Source organism: Rhea pennata, chromosome 31 (genome assembly GCF_028389875.1).
Source record: "Rhea pennata isolate bPtePen1 chromosome 31, bPtePen1.pri, whole genome shotgun sequence".
In the NCBI taxonomy this organism is placed as follows: domain Eukaryota; kingdom Metazoa; phylum Chordata; class Aves; order Rheiformes; family Rheidae; genus Rhea; species Rhea pennata.
In genome coordinates this window covers 2,926,632-2,943,478 of record NC_084693.1, presented here as the reverse complement: position 1 = coordinate 2,943,478, position 16,847 = coordinate 2,926,632, and the positions used below count along the sequence as shown (strand labels likewise).

General features: G+C 68.1%; 2 protein-coding genes across 2 annotated transcripts; both read right to left on the bottom strand.

The window, feature by feature from the left end:
• LOC134152359 (sodium/potassium-transporting ATPase subunit alpha-2) lies at positions 1-9,929 on the bottom strand (the record flags this gene model as incomplete). Its single annotated transcript, XM_062597630.1, has 18 exons — positions 9,850-9,929; positions 7,196-7,300; positions 6,829-6,888; positions 6,418-6,621; positions 5,911-6,024; positions 5,508-5,642; positions 5,176-5,293; positions 4,287-4,555; positions 3,927-4,125; positions 3,365-3,474; positions 3,126-3,260; positions 2,756-2,945; positions 1,956-2,131; positions 1,717-1,853; positions 791-941; positions 439-607; positions 170-324; positions 1-93 (listed from the first exon to the last, which is right to left on the bottom strand). Coding segments are annotated over exons 1-18 (2,532 nt in total), but the record flags the coding sequence as incomplete, so codon positions are not given.
• Positions 9,930-14,497: 4,568 nt separating this feature from the next.
• On the bottom strand, positions 14,498-16,601 carry KCNJ9 (potassium inwardly rectifying channel subfamily J member 9). The gene is made up of 2 exons (XM_062597813.1): positions 15,707-16,601; positions 14,498-14,926 (listed from the first exon to the last, which is right to left on the bottom strand). The coding sequence occupies exons 1-2, from the start codon at positions 16,599-16,601 to the stop codon at positions 14,649-14,651; spliced, it is 1,173 nt and encodes a 390-aa protein (XP_062453797.1). The 3' UTR covers positions 14,498-14,648.
• Positions 16,602-16,847: the final 246 nt, after the last annotated feature.

Here is a 16,847-nt window from a genome sequence, read left to right as displayed (position 1 = left end):
CTCGTTCACCAGCTTGTCCGTCTTGGGGTTCCTCGGCTGCCGCTTCATGATGTCGCTCTCAGCCGCCTCGTAGGCCAGGGAGATGGCGGGGACCTGGGTGGGCCAGCGGGTGAGCGGGGTGCCCTGCCGGCGTCCCCGTGTCCCTCCTCCTTCCCCGCCAAGGTCTCACCATGTCGGTGCCCAGGTCGATGCAGAGGATGGTGACGGTGCCCAGGGGCAGCGGGATGTTGGCGATGATGAAGAGGAGGAAGGGGGTGATCTCGGGGATGTTGCTGGTGAGGGTGTAGGCGATGGACTTCTTCAGGTTGTCGAAAATGAGGCGCCCTGCGGGGTGCCCAGGGTGGCAGGTCACCAAGTGCCACCCTCCACTCCGGCGATGCCACCCAGGGAGGGAGCCGGGGCAGGCGGAGAGGGGAACCTGCTGCGGTGGGCACTGACCTTCCTCCACGCCGGTGACGATGGAGGCAAAGTTGTCGTCCAGCAGGATCATGTCGGCCGCCTGCTTGGAGACGTCGGAGCCGGCGATGCCCATGGCTATGCCGATGTCGGCCTTCTTCAGGGCCGGCGAGTCGTTCACCCCGTCGCCCGTCACTGCCACGATGGCACCCTGGCACGGCACGGGGGGACAGGGCAATGCCAGGCATGGGGGCATCAGGGCACAGGACAGCACCAGGCACCGCTGGTGGTGAGGGATGGGGATGGAGCAGGACGGGGCATCATCGCGGGGGCACGGAGGGCCTGGGTGGGGGGCACCAGGGCGGAGGGAGCGGAGCGGGCGCGAGGTGCCCACCTGGCGCTGGCAGCCCTCCACGATGATGAGCTTCTGCTGGGGCGAGGTGCGGGCGAAGACGATCTCCGTGTGGTTCTTGAGGATCTCGTCGAGCTGCTCCGACGTCATGTCCTTGAGGTCGGAGCCGTGCACCACGCAGGCCTTGGCCTCCCTGCGGGCACAAGCGCGCCTGAGCGGCGCCAGCCCGGCGCCCGCAGGGCCACGGCCGCTAGGCTGTGCCGGGCCAGGATGCACCGTGCCAGGATGCACAATGCCAGGCTGTCCCAGGTTGCACCACACTGGGCCATGCCAGGGGCCATGCTGGGCCGTGCCAGGCTGCATCGTGCTGGGCCGGGCCATGTTGTACTGTGCTAAGATGCACTGTGCCAGGCTGTGCCAGGCTGCACCACGCTGGGCCGTGCTGGGCCGTGCCAGGGGCCATGCTGGGCCGTGCCAGGCTGCATCGTGCTGGGCTGGGCCATGTTGTACTGTGCCAAGATGCACTGTGCCAGGCTGTGCCAGGATGCACCACGCTGGGCCGTGCCAGGGGCCGTGCTGGGCCGTGCCAGGCTGCATCATGCTGGGCCAGGCCATGTTGTACTGTGCTAAGATGCACTGTGCCAGGCTGTGCCAGGCTGCACCACGCTGGGCCGTGCTGGGCCGTGCCAGGGGCCATGCTGGGCCGTGCCAGGCTGCATCGTGCTGGGCTGGGCCATGTTGTACTGTGCCAAGATGCACTGTGCCAGGCTGTGCCAGGATGCACCATGCTGGGCCGTGCTGGGCTGTGCTGTGCTCTACTGTGCCAGGCTGCACCATACTGGGCCATGCCAGGCTGCACCAAGCCAAGCTGCACCACGTTGCACCGTGCCAGTCTGTGCCATGTCACTCCATGCCGGGCTGTGCCGTGTCCCACCATGCCAGGCTGGGCTGTGCCCACTGCGACCTACCGGGGGTTGACCTGGCTGACAGGGATGTTGAGGCGGGCAGCGATGTCCTCCACCGTCTCGTTGCCCTCCGAGATGATACCCACGCCCTTGGCAATGGCCTTGGCCGTGATGGGATGGTCCCCAGTCACCATGATCACCTGTGGTGGTGGCAAGAGGGGCGGGAGGGACGTCACGCTGTGAGGACGGGCCACGGGCACGGCCAAACACCTCGGGGTGGTGGTGGTGGGGGGGGCCCATACCTTGATGCCGGCGCTGCGGCACTTGCCCACGGCGTCGGGCACGGCGGCGCGGGGCGGGTCGATCATGGACATGAGCCCCACAAAGCACAGGTCGGTGGTGGGGAAGTTGATCTCGTCGGCATCGAACCTGAAACCTCTGGGGAACTTGTCCGGGGGTAGGTAGAGGTGACAGAAACCTGTCGGGGCACCAGTGGGTGACACGGGCACCGGCACCTCGCCTTCAGCTGCCCCCACAGTCTCCGTGCTCCTCCACGGCGTGATGTCCCCTTTGGGGTCTCCTGTCCCCTCTCCCTTGTCCCTGCTCACTGATGTCACCCTGTCCCCCACGTCCCTACTGCTTCATGCCCCCTGTCTGCCCGTGTCCTATATACCCCTGTGCCCCCGTGTCCCCATACCCCCATATCCCTCTGCTCTGTGTCCCCATGTCCCCCATTCTCCTTGTTCCCATACCTCCTTGTCCCCTGTCCAACATGTCCCCTGTGCCTCCTCCCCATGCTCCACGGCTCCTGTGTCCCCAAGCCCCCCATGGCCCTGTGCCCCCACGTCCCCATACCCCATGTCCCCGTGTCCCTGTGCCTCTGTGTCCCCATACACCAAGTCTCCATGTCCCTGTGTCCCCACGGCCCCATGCCCCTATGTCCCCATGTCCTCCATTCTCCTTGTCTCCTGTCCACCATGTCCCCTATCCCACCTCCCCGTGCTCCATGGTTCCTGTGTCCCCAAGCCCCCCATATCACGCATAACCCATCCTTGTCCCCCCCACCCATGGCTCCAGCACCCGCCGGGCTGGACACCCTCACCCAGGACGCGCTCGCCCAGCCCGCCCAGCTCCAGGTAGGCATTCTGGAAGGCTTCGCGCATCTCCTCGTCCAGCGGCACCTCCTGGCCTTGCACCAGGATGCGGGAGCAGCGGTCCAGGATGCGCTCCGGGGCGCCCTTCATCACCAGCAGGTAACCCTGCGGGTCATCCTCCCGCTCGTGGATGGAGAGCTGCGGGCACAGCGGGACCGGGCAAGGCTGGCAAGGTGCCACCGGTGCCACCGAGCGGGCGCCCACTCACCAAACGAGCTGTCCCCAGTCCCACGCGACGTGCCCATGGTGTTGGGCACCCAGCAATGCTGCCCAGCACCGGGGTTGGCCCCCCAAGGTTGTGCCCATCCCGGGTGGCACCTGGTACTTGTTGGTGGAGTTGAAGGGGATTTCGGTGACTTTGGGGTTCTTGTCCCGCATCTTCTTGACGGAGCCGCACGAGAGCTGGATGCACTTCAGCAGCGCCGACTCGGACGCGTCGCCTGCTGTGTCGCGCTGGGGCGCAGAGAGGTGGCTCAGCACCGCCACCGAGCGCCGCGGGCAATGGAGGGGACTGTCGGGGACGGGGCCACCCTGGTGGCACCTGGGCGGCCACCTACCTTGGAAATGGAGATGTTCTCCTGGCCCGGCTTGAAGACGGCACGGTTGCAGAGCCCGGCAATGCGCGCCAGGGCTGCCCATGTGGGCGAGCGCTTGTCGAAGGTGGCACCTGCGGGATGCCCAGTCCCCATCCCCGTCAGCCATGCCACAGCTCCCCCACCATGTCCCTCACCTCCTTCGACTGGGCCAGCTCGGCCTGGGCAGCGTCCCTGGCCCCAAGGTCTTGAGGAGGTGTCTGAGGAAGTGGTGCTCCTGGGGACAAGGTGGCCCCAAGGAAAGGTGCCCAAGGGAAGGGGTAGCCCAGGGATCAGGGTGCCCAGTGGTCAGGGAGCCCAGGGCAAGGAGAATCCAGGAGAAGGAGGTATCCAGGGGTCAGGGCACCAGGGAAGCAATGTCTGGGTGCAGGAGCAAGGAGTGGGGTGCCCAGGCAGAGACGGGGCTGCCTGGCAAAACGGTACCAGAGGAAGGGGCACCCAGGGCAGGCGGGTGCTGGGACAGAGAAGGTGCCCAGGGAGGTAGTGCCAGGGGAAGGGGCGCCTGGGCGCCGTGTCGACCGCCCACCCGACTGGTCCTCGGTGGTGTCGGCCTCGTGGATCTGGTTGTCGAACCACATGTGGGCCACGGTCATGCGGTTCTGGGTGAGGGTGCCCGTCTTGTCGGAGCAGATGGTGGAGGTGGAGCCTAGGGTCTCCACCGCCTCCAGGTTCTTCACCAGGCAGTTCTTGCGCGCCATGCGCTTGGCCGTCAGCGTCAGGCACACCTGACATGACAGCACCCATGGGTGTCAGAACACCATGGGTGTCAGCGGGCATCGCCGGGCACCACTGGCAACATCGGGCACCAAGCGCTGCCCGTTGCACCAGTACCTGGGCCAGTCAAGCACTGCCCAGTATAACCATTCCCTTTACCCAGTGCCCTTACCGTGACGGTGGCCAGCAGCCCCTCGGGGACGTTGGCCACGATGATGCCGATGAGGAAGATGACGGCCTCGAGCCAGGTGTAGCCGAGGATGAGGGAGAGGATGAAGAAGGAGAGGCCGAGGAAGACGGCGACGCCGGTGATGAGGCGGATGAAGTGCTCGATCTCCATGGCGATGGGCGTGCGGCCCACCTCGAGCCCCGAGGCCAGCGAGGCGATGCGCCCCATCACCGTGCGGTCCCCCGTGGAGATCACGATGCCCCGGGCTGTGCCTGGTGGGGACGGGCATGGGACATGAGCCCCCACTGGGTGCCAGGGCCTTCCTGGGCACCCACCCACCTGGGTGACGTTGAGGACACCCATCCATGTAGGGGACACCAGGGACACCCACCTGCCCAAGGGCACTGTGAGCATGTGCTTACCTAGGGGACATCAGGGACATGCAAGGGGCATTGGGGCATGAAGGCCACATGGCCACTTTGGGCCCTGGTGGCACAAGGAGCACTGAGGGCACCCACCTGCCCAGGGGACACTAAAGGCCCTGGAGATACCTGTTTGCCCAGGGACACAGGGGCACCCAGGGCACACCCACCCACTTAGGGGACCCAGGGGCCTTGGGGACATGTGACAACCCTGGGGATAGGAGAGGAACCAGCAGTGCCCATCGCAGGTGTATCAGGGCACTAGGGCACTGGGGCACCCACTTATCCATGAGACTCGGGAGACAGCAGGGACACCTGCCCATCCCAGGGGTCCTGGGGACATTGGGGGTCTGGGAGCATCACCAGTGCCTGGTGCCCACCTAGTGCCTGGGGACCCCCAGGGCTCCCAGTGCCTCTCCCATGGATGCCAGGGGCCCACCCCACGCCTGGCACCCGCTGGATGCCCTCACCCTCCACACAGTTGGTGGAGAAGAAGCAGATGTTTCGGGTCTCCAGCGGGTTCTCGTGGGTGAACTCGGGCGAGCGGGTCTGCGGCTCTGACTCACCCGTCAGCGAGGAGTTATCGACCTGGCACAGCAAGCAGGGGCATAGGTGCGGGCTGGCATGGCTGGCTCCATCTGCGCCCCACCTCATGCCCCCCGGCACGGCTGGCCAGACCCCTCCAGCCCCACTGGCCACTTCCTGCCAGTGCTGGTTCCCACCAAGTTTCAGGCTTGGTGCCAGATCCATGTCATCCCCGGTGCCCACCCTGGGCCAGGGCGGGTGCCCCGTGCCCACTCACCTTGCAGCCATGTGAGGAGATGATGCGCATGTCCGCGGGCACCCGGTCACCCCCCTTCACCTCCACCAGGTCCCCGACCACCACGTTCTCCGCGTTGATCTGGATCTTCTCACCCTCGCGGATCACCAGTGCTTGCTGCAGGGGCACAGGGGGAACCCTGAGGGGTGGCACAGGCACCCTGCCACACACCCAGCGGGGCACCAGGACCCTCCACCCATGCCATGGGCTCCATGCAGGCATCACCTCGGTCTTACCCTGCTGGTGGGTGCCCACCCCCTGAGACACCCACCTCCCCTGAGACTTTACACAGAGTATTGACAATGCCACACCATGGGCCACCCATAAGGGCCGGGGTGCTGTGGAGGAAGGAGGGTACCTGGGCAGCGTCACCCATTGGTCCTACCTGTGGCACCATGTTCTTGAAGGAATCCATGATCTTGGAGCTTTTGGCCTCTTGGTAGTAGGAGAAGCAGCCGGTGACGATGACGACGGCGGCCAGCACCACCCCCAGATAGAGCTGGGGGACGGAGGCACCATGTCAGGAGGCCTCCTGGCACATACTCCAGGCGGGCATGTGCCCCGTGCCCACAGCGCCCCACGCCCCATGCCGGGGACACGTGGCCCAGCTGGTCCCCACACCTCCACGGTGCCCACGTCCCTGCAATGCCCCCTGCTCTGCAATGCCCACGCTCCCCACAGTGCCCACATCTCCACGGTAGCTGCGACCCCACGATGCCCGCATCCCCTGAGATGTCTCCACCTCCACGATGCCTGGCACCGTTGCGATGATCACCACGGTGTGATGCCCCTATGACACCAACAACCCTGCAGCACCCACAACCCCTGCGATGCCCACACCCCAGCGGCACCCGCACCCCCCGGGCTGCCCGCGCTGTGCCGGTGCCCTCACGTTGTCGTTGGACGGCTCGTCCTCCATGGCGGCCTGGATGCCATAGGCGAGGAAGCAGAGGATGGCACCGATCCAGAGCAGTATGGAGAAGCCGCCGAAGAGCTGGCGGCAGAACTTGACCCACTCGGGGGTGGTGGGCGGTGGCGTGAGGGCGTTGGGACCATCCTGCACCAGGATCTCCGCCGCCCGCGCGTTGGTCAGGCCCTGCGGGCGAGGGGACGGTGCCAGCCTGGGCGCCGATGGCCAACGACCCCGGGTGGCCTCAAGCCCCTCTGAGCACTGTCACTGCCCGGGATAGGGGGACACGGTGGGTTGGGGGGCACCAGGAGGTGCGAGGAGGGAGCAGGGTGCCCACGGTAGGGGGACATGGTAGGCATGCCTGGCACAGTGGGCACAGCAGGAACATCTTACCCTGGACAGATCCACCTGGTACTTCCTGCCCAGCTCATCCAGGGACAGTTTGTGGTCATCCTGCCCGGGCAGAGGGTACCTGAGTCACAGCAGCCTGGGCCCTGGGTCACCTCGGGGCTGTTGCCCTCTCCAGTGCCATGCTGCAGCCTGCCCTGCCCTCTATCCCACCACCTTCCATCCAGCTCATCCACTGTCCATCCCTCCTCTCCCACCTCCCCATTGCTCCCCAGACCCATGGTGCCAGGTGGCACCCGTGTCCTCCCAACCTGCCCTCCCACAAACACCCATCCTCGTGCCCATCGCTGGCCCCCTCGGCCATGCGCCTTGTGTCCCCACGCCCGCTCGGTCCCCATAGCACTGTCCTTACCAAGTTCACCTCCTTCTTCAGCTCGTCCAGCTCCTTCTCCTTCTGCTTTCTCTTGCCGCCCCCATTCTCCGAGGTTGTGGCTGCAGGCGAGTACTCCCGGCCAGCCTGTGGGCATGGTGTCACCACCAGCACAGGGTCACCATGGACATGGCCATCATCATGGGCAGTGTTACCTCCAGCATGGTGTCACCATGGGCATGGTGCCACCACCAGCACAGGGTCACCAAGGACATGCCCATGACTGTGGGCACAGTGTCACAACCAGCATAGTGTCACCATGGGCATGGTGGTACTGCCACCATGTACAGTGTTGTCAGTACAGTGTTGATACGGGCATGGCTATCACCTTGGGCATGATGTCACGACTGGCATGGTGGCACCACCAGCACAGTGTTGCTATGGGCACAGCCATCTCTGTTGGCATGGTGCTGCCACCAGCACAATGTCACCATGGGCATAGGCATCACCATGGGCATGGTGTCACTGCCAGCGTGGTTTCACTGTAGGCATGACCATCACTTTGAACCTGGTGTTGCCACCAGCATGACGTCATCACGGCCATGGGCATCATTGTGGGCATGGTGTCACCACAGGCATGATGTCACCACCTGCACTGGCATTATCATGGGTACAGTGTCACCGCCAGTGCAGCGTCCCTGTGGGTATGGGCATTGCCTCAGGCACGGTGTCACCACCAGCAAAATGTCAAAGTGGGCATGGGCATCACGGTGGGCATGGTGTCACGACCAGCACGGACGTCACCCAAGCACAGGCATCACTTCAAGCACACGGTGTTTCCACGGGCACCGTGTCACCCCTAGCACAGGCACTGCTGTGCGTAGGGGTGTCACCACCAGCGTGGTGTCACCGTATACACAAACATCACTGGGGGCATGGATGCCACCACGGGCAGGGGTGTCACCAAGGGCAGGGGATGTCGCCAAGGGGCACGGAGACGTCACTGCAAGCAGGAAACGGAGACCCACCACCCACCCAGCGCCAGCAAGCGATTGCGGGTGTCACTGTGGGCAGGGGGAGAAGTCCCAGCGCCAACGCCCCCCCCGGGGTACCCCCGCCTGGACCCCCCCGTGCCAGGCCCACTGAGCCCCCCTCAGTGCCAGCTCTCCTTGGCCGGTGGCGGGGGGGGGGACACACGCAGAGCACCGCGGGGGACCTCGCTGGCACGGCCCGGTGGCACGTCCCAGGCTGCTTTGCCCGTCGTCCCGGCGAGGTTGGCGCGAGCCGGATGGCGGCGGGGGTGGGGGGAGGAGGTGGCCCGTCCCCTTGCGGGGGGCTGGCGGTGGGGGGGGGGGACGGAGACACGGGACGGCCCCGGCCTCCGCGTGCTGTCATGGAAAATGGCCCCGGTGCCAAGAACAACCGCTGGGAGCAAAGGGGTCGTGTTACCGCGCGGGCAGCGGGGAGCCGGGGGGGGCCGGGACGACGACGGGGACATGGGGACACGGCGGGGGGGACGGGACGGGACACACACAACTGTCCCCGAGCTGCAGCGTGGGCTTCGGGGAGCGCTCTCAGCTTTGCCCCCCCCTCCATATGGGGGGGTCCCCTATGCTATGGGAGGGGCTGCCCTGCTTTACACCCCCCCCCAAGCCAAAGCGTTACCCCATTGTGGGAGCAGCCTAGGATTTTTGGGGGGGGGCAGCACTCCCTAACTCTCCCCGAGTTTTTCTTTTGGGGGGGGCCACGGATGGCGGCTGTGCCAAAGGTGGCGGTGGGAGGTGGTGGAGGTGGGGGCCGGGAGAGGTGCCAGCTCGCCGGGGCCCCCCCACCGCTGCGCCTGTTCCCATGGCACCAGGGACCCTGGCGGCAGCGGCCGGGCACGGGGCCACCGCGGCCCTGGCGGGGGCAAACGCCACCGCCGGGCTTTGCTGCCTGGGGGGAGCACTTTTTTTGGGGGGGGGGCAGCAGCCTAGGACGCCTGGGCCCCTTGGCACTAGCCCCCCACCCCCCCAAAGCATGTCGGCTCAGCGTTACGGTTAACGTGTCGCCGTGCCTCAGTTTCCCCCCCTCCTTGGGGCAGCTCTGGGCACTGAGTGGGGTTGTTGGACGGGGGGGGCAGCTCCCTTCCCCCCCTAAATGCTGTATTCCCAAACTGGGGGGGGGGGGGGACAGTGCCAGGGGGGGCAGGAGGCTCAGGCGTCCGGGGAACCTCCCGGAGGTGGGAAAGGGACCCAGGCATCCGGGCAACCGGCTGCCCCGCTAGCTCGCTCCCGCTGTGGGGTGACGGGGAAGGGGGGGGGGGACACAGGGACCCGGGTGGTCGTGGGGTGGTTTGGAGGGGGATCCTCTCCCCCCCCCTGCCCCCACTGTGTCCCGGACGCCTGGGCTCCCTGGCTGTCCCGGTGTGCTGGGGGGGGGCGCAGTGGGACCCCAAGGGTGGCAGTGGGACATGGAGGGGCGCCCGGGGGGGGGCGAAGGGCAAGGGGACACGGGTGGGGGCTGGGGGGCAGCAGCGAGTGTCGGGGGGCTGCAAGGGACCCACGTGGGTGGGTGTCGCTGCTGGGGGGGGGGGGGCCGGAGCCCACGGCGGCGGCGCTGGGTGCGGGGTGGGGGGGGCACTGGGTGCCCAGCGGGTGGGGGCGGTGTTTGGGGGGGGAGGCTCCCCTCCCTCCCCACGGGCCGCCCCTACTCACCCCTCTGCCCATGGCGGTGCCGTCGCTGCTCCCGGCCCGGGGCCGCCGGCGGCGGCGGCAGCGGCGGCGGCGGAGAAAAACCCTCCCGCGGCCCCGCCCGGCCCCGGCCCCCCCCCCGCGCCCCCCCCCCCAGCGCCCCGGGCCGCCCCTCCGCCGCCTCCAGCCCGCCCCCCCCGGTCCCGGCACTCCCAGTCCATCCCAGACCCCTGGGGACCCCCCTGATCCCCCGCCCTACACACACACACAGAGCTCCGGACCCCCCCCCCCACCGCTTGTCCCCTCCCGGACCCCCTTGTCCCCCCCCCGGCACCCCCTCCCCATATGCCTCCCTCCACTTTGCCTCCGGACACCCCCCCCCACCGGGTTCCCCCCGGCTCTTCCCATCTTGGGACCCCCTCAACCCTCGGGGCAAGAGGGTCTGCGGAGGGGGCACCATCACCCTACCCCCCCATACACGGGGGTCCTGGGGGTCTCTGGGCCCCCGCTGGCTCCTGAGCATGGGCTGAGGGGCAGCTGGGTGAGGGACCCAGGCGTCCGGGCCAAGATCCCCGCACCAGACCCCCCCCCCCTTTTTAGTGACGGCCATGGGACCCAGGCGTCCGAGGCAGTGTGTGGGGAGTGGGGGGGGTGTGTGGGGGGTCCCCCCCTAAGTGCTGGAAACGCAGGGGTCTGGGCTGGGAGGGTGCCCTGGGCCGCTCCCGCAGCCGGGGCAGGCCAGGGGGCCCAGGTGTCCGGGCTGGCCGGGGGGAGCGGATGAGCTGGGGCTGGGGGGAGGGGTGCAGCCCGGACAGCTGGGCCCCACCTGCCTCAGTTTCCCCTCTAAACTGGGAGCAGCTCGGGGGGGGGGGGGGGGCCAGCTGGTCTCCGCTGCCACCCCTCTAGTGTGCTCCCAGTTTGCCCAGTGCATCGCTGCCCCCGCACCAGGTCCTGGCGGGGGCGGGAGGGGGGGCACTGGTAGGGCCCGGGTCGGGGACGCTGATGCCACCGAGGAGCCAACAGGGACGTAAACGGGCTAAAATTAGCCCGGGAGAAAGGCCATGGCCGCCGGATGCGGCTGTGCCCAGGGCCGGCTGTGCCCGGGGCCGGCTGTGCCCGGGCCGGATGTGCCTGGGGACACGACTGCGCCTAGCGCCGGCTGTGCCCAGAGGAGTGACTGTGCCCTGGGGCTGTGCCCATGGATGGTTGTGCCCATGAATGGCTGTGCCCAGAGGAGTGACTGTGCCCTGGGGCTGTGCCCATGGATGGCTGTGCCCAAGGATGGCTGTACCCAGAGGTGTGACTGTGCCCCAGGGCTGTGCCCACGGTTGTGCCCATGAACATCTGTGCCCAGAGGTGTGAATGTGCCCTGGGGCTGTGCCCATGGATGGCTGTGCCCAAGGATGGCTGTACCCAGAGGTGTGACTGTGCCCCAGGGCTGTGCCCGGGGGTGGCTGTGCTCACGGCTGTACCCAGGGGTGTGACTGTGCCCCAGGGCTGTGCCCACAGATGGCTGTGCCCAAGGATGGCTGTGCCCACGGCTGTACCCAGAGGTGTGACCATGCCCCAGGGCTGTGCCCACAGATGGCTGTGCCCAAGGATGGCTGTGGCCACGGCTGTACCCAGGGGTGTGACTGTGCCCCAGGGCTGTGCCCATGGCTGTGCCCATGGACACAGCTGTGCCTGCAGCCACGGCTGTTCCCACGTGAGATTCCCAGAGCCCCCTCCTGCCCCAGAGCCCCCAGACCCACATACCCCCCTCCTGCCCCATAAACCCCAGAGCTCCCTCCTGCCCCAGAGCCCCCAGATCCCCCTAGTAACTCTCATCCTGCCCCATAACCCCCAGACCCCCAGTGCCACCCTCCTGCCCCATAACCCCCAGACCCACATACTCCCCTCCTGCCCCATAACCCCTGGATCCCCCCAGTACCCCACTTGCTGCCCCATAACCCCCAGATCCCCATAACTCCTCCTGCCCCAGACCTCCCCAGTGCCCCCCTTCTGCCCCCCAGCCCCCTCCTGCCCCTAGCCCCGCCCCCTTGCTCCCCCGCCCCCTCCCCCCGCTGCTCCGTTGCCGCGGCAACCGCCGCCGGGCGCTCAAGGGCGGCCAGAGGGCGGGGGAAGGGGGGGACGGGGCTGCCCAGTGCATCCCAGTGCACCCCCACCCCCGTCCCAGTGCAACTCAGTACGGCCCAGTGTCGTTCCCCCCCCCACACACAAGCTGGGTAACGCAGCGCATCTGCCCCAGTGCAACCCAGCACGCTCCCGTGGCTTCCCCTGTGCAAACCAGTGTGCCCCCTGCTCTCTGCCCCAGTGCAACCAGTACAACCCAGTGCACTCCCCTGGTTGTCCCAGTGCAACCCAGTGCAACTCAGTGCATTGCTCCCATCTGCCCCAGTGCAACCCAGTGTGTTCCTGCAGCTGTCTCAGTGCACCCCAGTTTGCCCCTCCAGCTGCCCCAGTATCCCCCGTTCGGCGCGGCTGGGGCTGCAAGGAGGACAGGAAGGAGGCCGGGCCGAGCCGGGCCAGGCCGGGCGGGGGGGGGGGGGGTCGCGGCAGGGGGGGCTGTTTGCACAGGCCACCCCCGCCCGCCCCCCCCCGCTGTCCCCAAGCTGAGCAAACAGATGACGCGGGCGGCAGGCGGCCGCGTGCCGGACCCCCCGCGGGGGACCCAGGCGTCCGACCCCCCCCACCCTCCTCCCTCCCCACCCCCACGCACACGCGTGGACCGAGGCGCGGACCGAACGGGGGCGGGGTGGGGTGGGGAGGGAGGCGGCGCTGTGTTGCTCCCCTCCCCCGCCGCCGCGACACGCGTGGGAGCACCCCCACGCGCGGTCTCGGCCCTCGCGCGCTCGGCCACGGGCGCGCGCGCACCTGCGTCGCTCCTCCCCCCGCCCTCTCCCCCCGCGCGTGGGCACCCGGCACGGCGCCCCCTCCACTCCCACCCCACCAACCTCCGCCCCGGGCGGCCCCACGGCCGCGCTCGGCCGCGCTGCGTCCACACGTGGGCGCGCGGCCGGGGCGGGGTCAAAATGGGGCGGGGCCAGAAGGGGCGGGGTCAGAAGTGGGCGGGGCGTCCCCGCTCAGCTCGGCTCGGCTCGGTCGGGCTCGGCTCGGCTCGGCTCGGCCGGGGCGGGGGGGGGGGGAGCCTGTGGGTCAGGGACCAGGATGGGGGGCGATGGGGAGGAGGCAGGTGGGGTCGGGGGTAACTGAGGGAGTCGAAGGGGTCTGGGGCAGAGTGGAGCTATGGGGCAGGGCCGTGGGGCAAGCTGGGCCATGGGGCAGGGCAAGCTATGGGGCAGGGGGAGCCATGGGGCAGTTTGGGCTATGGGGCAGGGCTATGGGGCAGGGTTTATGCAGCAAGTTGGGCTATGGGGCAGGTCTGTGGGGTGGCTCTGGCCATGTGGTGCTACGGGGCAGGGCTGTGAGGCAGGGTCTATGGGGCAGGTCAGGCTATGGGGCAGGACTATGGGGGTGGCAGGCTATGGGGCAGGGCTATGGGGTGACTCTGGCCGTGTGGTGCTATGGGGCAGGGCAATGAAGCAGGGTCTATGGGGCAGGACTAATGGGGGGTGGGAGGCTATGAGGCAGGGCTATGGGGTAGGTTGGGCTATGGAGTAGGGTTTATGCAGCAAGTTGGGCTATGGGGCAGGGCTATGGGGTGGCTCTGGCCATGTGGTGCTGTGGGGCAAGGATATGAGGCAGGGTCTATGGGGCAGGACTATGGGGGTGGCAGGCTATGGGGCAGGGCTATGGGGTAGGTTGGGCTATGGGGCAGGACTATGGGGGGTGACAGGCTATGGGGCAGGGTTTATGCAGCAGGTCGGGCTGTGGGGCAGGGCTACGGGGTGGCTCTGGCCGTGTGATGCTATGGGACAGGGGCTATGGGGCAGGACTATGGGAGATGGCGGATTGTGGGGCAGGTCAGGCTATGGGGCAGGGCTACGGGGTAGGTTGGGCTACGGAGTAGGGTTTATGCAGCAGGTCAGGCTATGGGGCAGGGCTGTGGGGTGGCTCTGGCCATTTGATGCTCTGGGGCAGGGTCTATGAGGCATGACTATGGGAGATGGTGGACTGTGGAGCAGGTGAGGCTATGGGGCAGGACTATGGGGCAGGGCTGTGGGGTAGCTCTGGCCATGTAGCCCTGTGGGGCAGGGGCTATGGGGCAGGACTATGGGAAACGGTGGACTGTGGAGCAGGTGAGGCTATGGGGCAGGACTATGGGGCAGGGCTGTGGGGTGGCTCTGGCCATGTGGCCCTATGGGGCAGGCTGAGCTATGGGGCAGGGGCCCCAACATGCCTTGAGTGGGGTAGGGGGTGGGGGTCCCAGTGCCCCCCACCCACCCACCTTGGGGTCCTTGTGCCATTGGTGCCCCCCCACCTACCCTGGGGCTCTTGGTGCCCCCATTAAACGTGGGGGGGGGGGGGTGAGGAGGGTCCTGAGCAGGGGGCACCCCACGTGCCCCCTCCCCCAATGCCACGAGTGTCCCCGGGGTGCCCCCCCCCCCCCGTGACGCACGCGCCCTGGAGCAGCAGCATCCGACTCGGTGGCACCGATGGGGAGGGGGGGAGTCGTCGTGGGGGGGCTTTTATTAAAAGCAAGTGCAATGGCGGGGGGAGGGGGCACACGTGCACCCACGGGTGCCGGACCCATCGCAGCGCCCGCCGGGGGAGTGTGTTGGGGTGGGGGGGGGGGAAGGCTCCGCTTCCCGGCCGGTTTCCGCAATTCGGCTCCGGCTCCCGCCGGCCCCGTACTCACCTCCGCAGGGGCCGGAGCGGCGCCCGCCGCCGGCGCTCGGGCTCGGAACCGCCCGCCGGCGCCTTTAGGTTCCTTCTCGGTTCCTCCCTTCCTTCTCCTGATCGTCCTCCACCTTCTCGTCCAGACGGCTGGGGATGGACCAGTAGAGGTGGGCGTCCGCGCGGGCGGCCGCCTCCGCCAGCTCGCGGGCGCTGCAGCTCGGCGTGGGCACCTCGAAGGTCTGGTGGAAGCTGCCGTAATCCACCTCGTAGAAACCGTCCTCGAGGCTCAGCACCGACGTGAACCGGTGGCCCCACAGCACCTCGTCCGCCAGGTACGAGCTCCGGGCTTGGCACGTCATCCCTGCGCGGCGGAGGGTTGGGGGTGGGGGGGTGTGATGGGGGCGGGGGTGCCAACCACCCCACCCACCCGCCCGCCCGCTGCCACCCGTGCCTCATTTTCCCCTCTCGTGCCTCGGTTTCCCCTGTCGGGATCGGGGTGCTGGGGAACATGGGGGCATCAGGCCTGGGGCATGGGTGGGGGTTGGGGGGGGACCCTGATCCCAGCTGGGGGGTCCATGCAGCACCCAGAGCATCCCGACCCCAGCTGGGGGGCTTGCACAGTGCTTGGTGTATGGGGGGGGTCCCCCAATCCCAGCTGGGGGGTCTATGCAGCACCCAGAGCACCGGGGAGACCCCGATCCCAGCTGGGGGGGGTTGCAGGGTGCCTGGTGCATGGGGGGGTCCACCAATCCCAGCTGGGGAGGGGTCCGTGCAGCACCCAGAGCACCCTGAGCTGCGAGTCCTGTGCAGCGCCTGGCACTGCCACCAGCCCCCGTAAGCAGTGGGCAGGTGGGGACGCCGGGGCCGTCACTGTCATCGGGTTGTCCCCGCGGGATGCAGCCACCTTCCCGGAGCACCCAGCAGGGAAAGGGCAGGCGGCGGGGTGGGGGCGGTGGTGGGGGGGAATAGGAGGCAGTTGGACCCCCTGGGTCCTGCAATACTGGGCGGGGGGGAGCTCAGGCGGTTGGGTTGGGGGTCACCTTTTGCCTAGGACCAGGCAAGACGAGGACCACGGCGGCGGGAGGTCCCCGACGGTCCCCAAAGCCCAGCCCGGCCCGGCCGGCGGTGACGGCCCCGTTACCTGTGGCCTCTACCATGCCCTCGAGGATGACGACGATCTCGAAGTCGTCCTTCTCGAGCTGCTGCTGCGAGACGTCCCAGAAGGGGCTGCGCTCGTCGATCTCGTGGCTGATGATGAGGGGCGAGACGAGGAAGAGGCGGTCGTCGCCCGTCTCGAAGCCCACGCTGAGGTCGGTCTGGTTGAGGGGGATGAACTCGCCCTCCTGCGTCTGCTTGGACTTGATGAGCTTGGCGCGGATGGAGGCCTCGACGATGTGCGAGTCGCGCAGGTCGCCCACGCGGAACATGAGGCAGAGGCGGTCGTCCCGCAGCGAGACCACGGCGTGCGAGGAGAAGACCAGCGTCTCGGCCCGCTTGTTGGGCTGCGAGATCTTCACGAACATGCAGCCCACCATGAAGGCGTTGACCATGGAGCCCAGGATGGCCTGGAGCAGCAGAAGCACGATGCCCTCGGGACACTTGTCCGTGATGACGCGGTGGCCGTAGCCGATGGTGGTCTCCGTTTCGATGGAGAAGAGGAAGGCCGAGACGAAGCCGTTGAGGTTGTTGACGCACGGCGTCCACGCGTGGTCCTCCAGGTGGTCCAGGTCGCCCCGGCAGTAGGCGATGAACCACCAGATGAGGCCGAAGAAGAGCCAGGTGACGGCGTAGGCCAGGATGAAGACGAGGAGGCTGAAGCGCCACTTGAGGTCCACCAAGGTGGTGAAGATGTCGGTGAGGTAGCGGTAGGTCTCGCGCACGTTGCCGTGCTGCACGTTGCACTTGCCGTCCTTCTCCACGTAGCGCTGGCGCTTGCGGCCGCCGGGGCCGGGCCGGCGGGGCGGCGCGGGGGGCGGCTCGGCCTCGCCGCCCGGCGGCTCGGGCACGTCGCAGAAGGCCGCGTTGTCCTGCGCCATGGCCGCGCCGGCGCCCTCAGAGCCTGCGGGGCGCGAGGTGACGAGTGGCACCAAGCCGGACCGGGCGGTGGGGAAAAGGCTCGTGCCAAGGGGACCGACGGGGTCGGGGGACGAGACGTGGCTTAAGCCCCGTGGCAGCATCCGGCCGCGGCTCCGGCACCCACCGGCTGCCCCCGAGCCACCAGCTGGCACATGCTGCTCCGGCTGCCCGGACGCCTGGGCCCTCCGCCGCCGGTTATTTTGGGG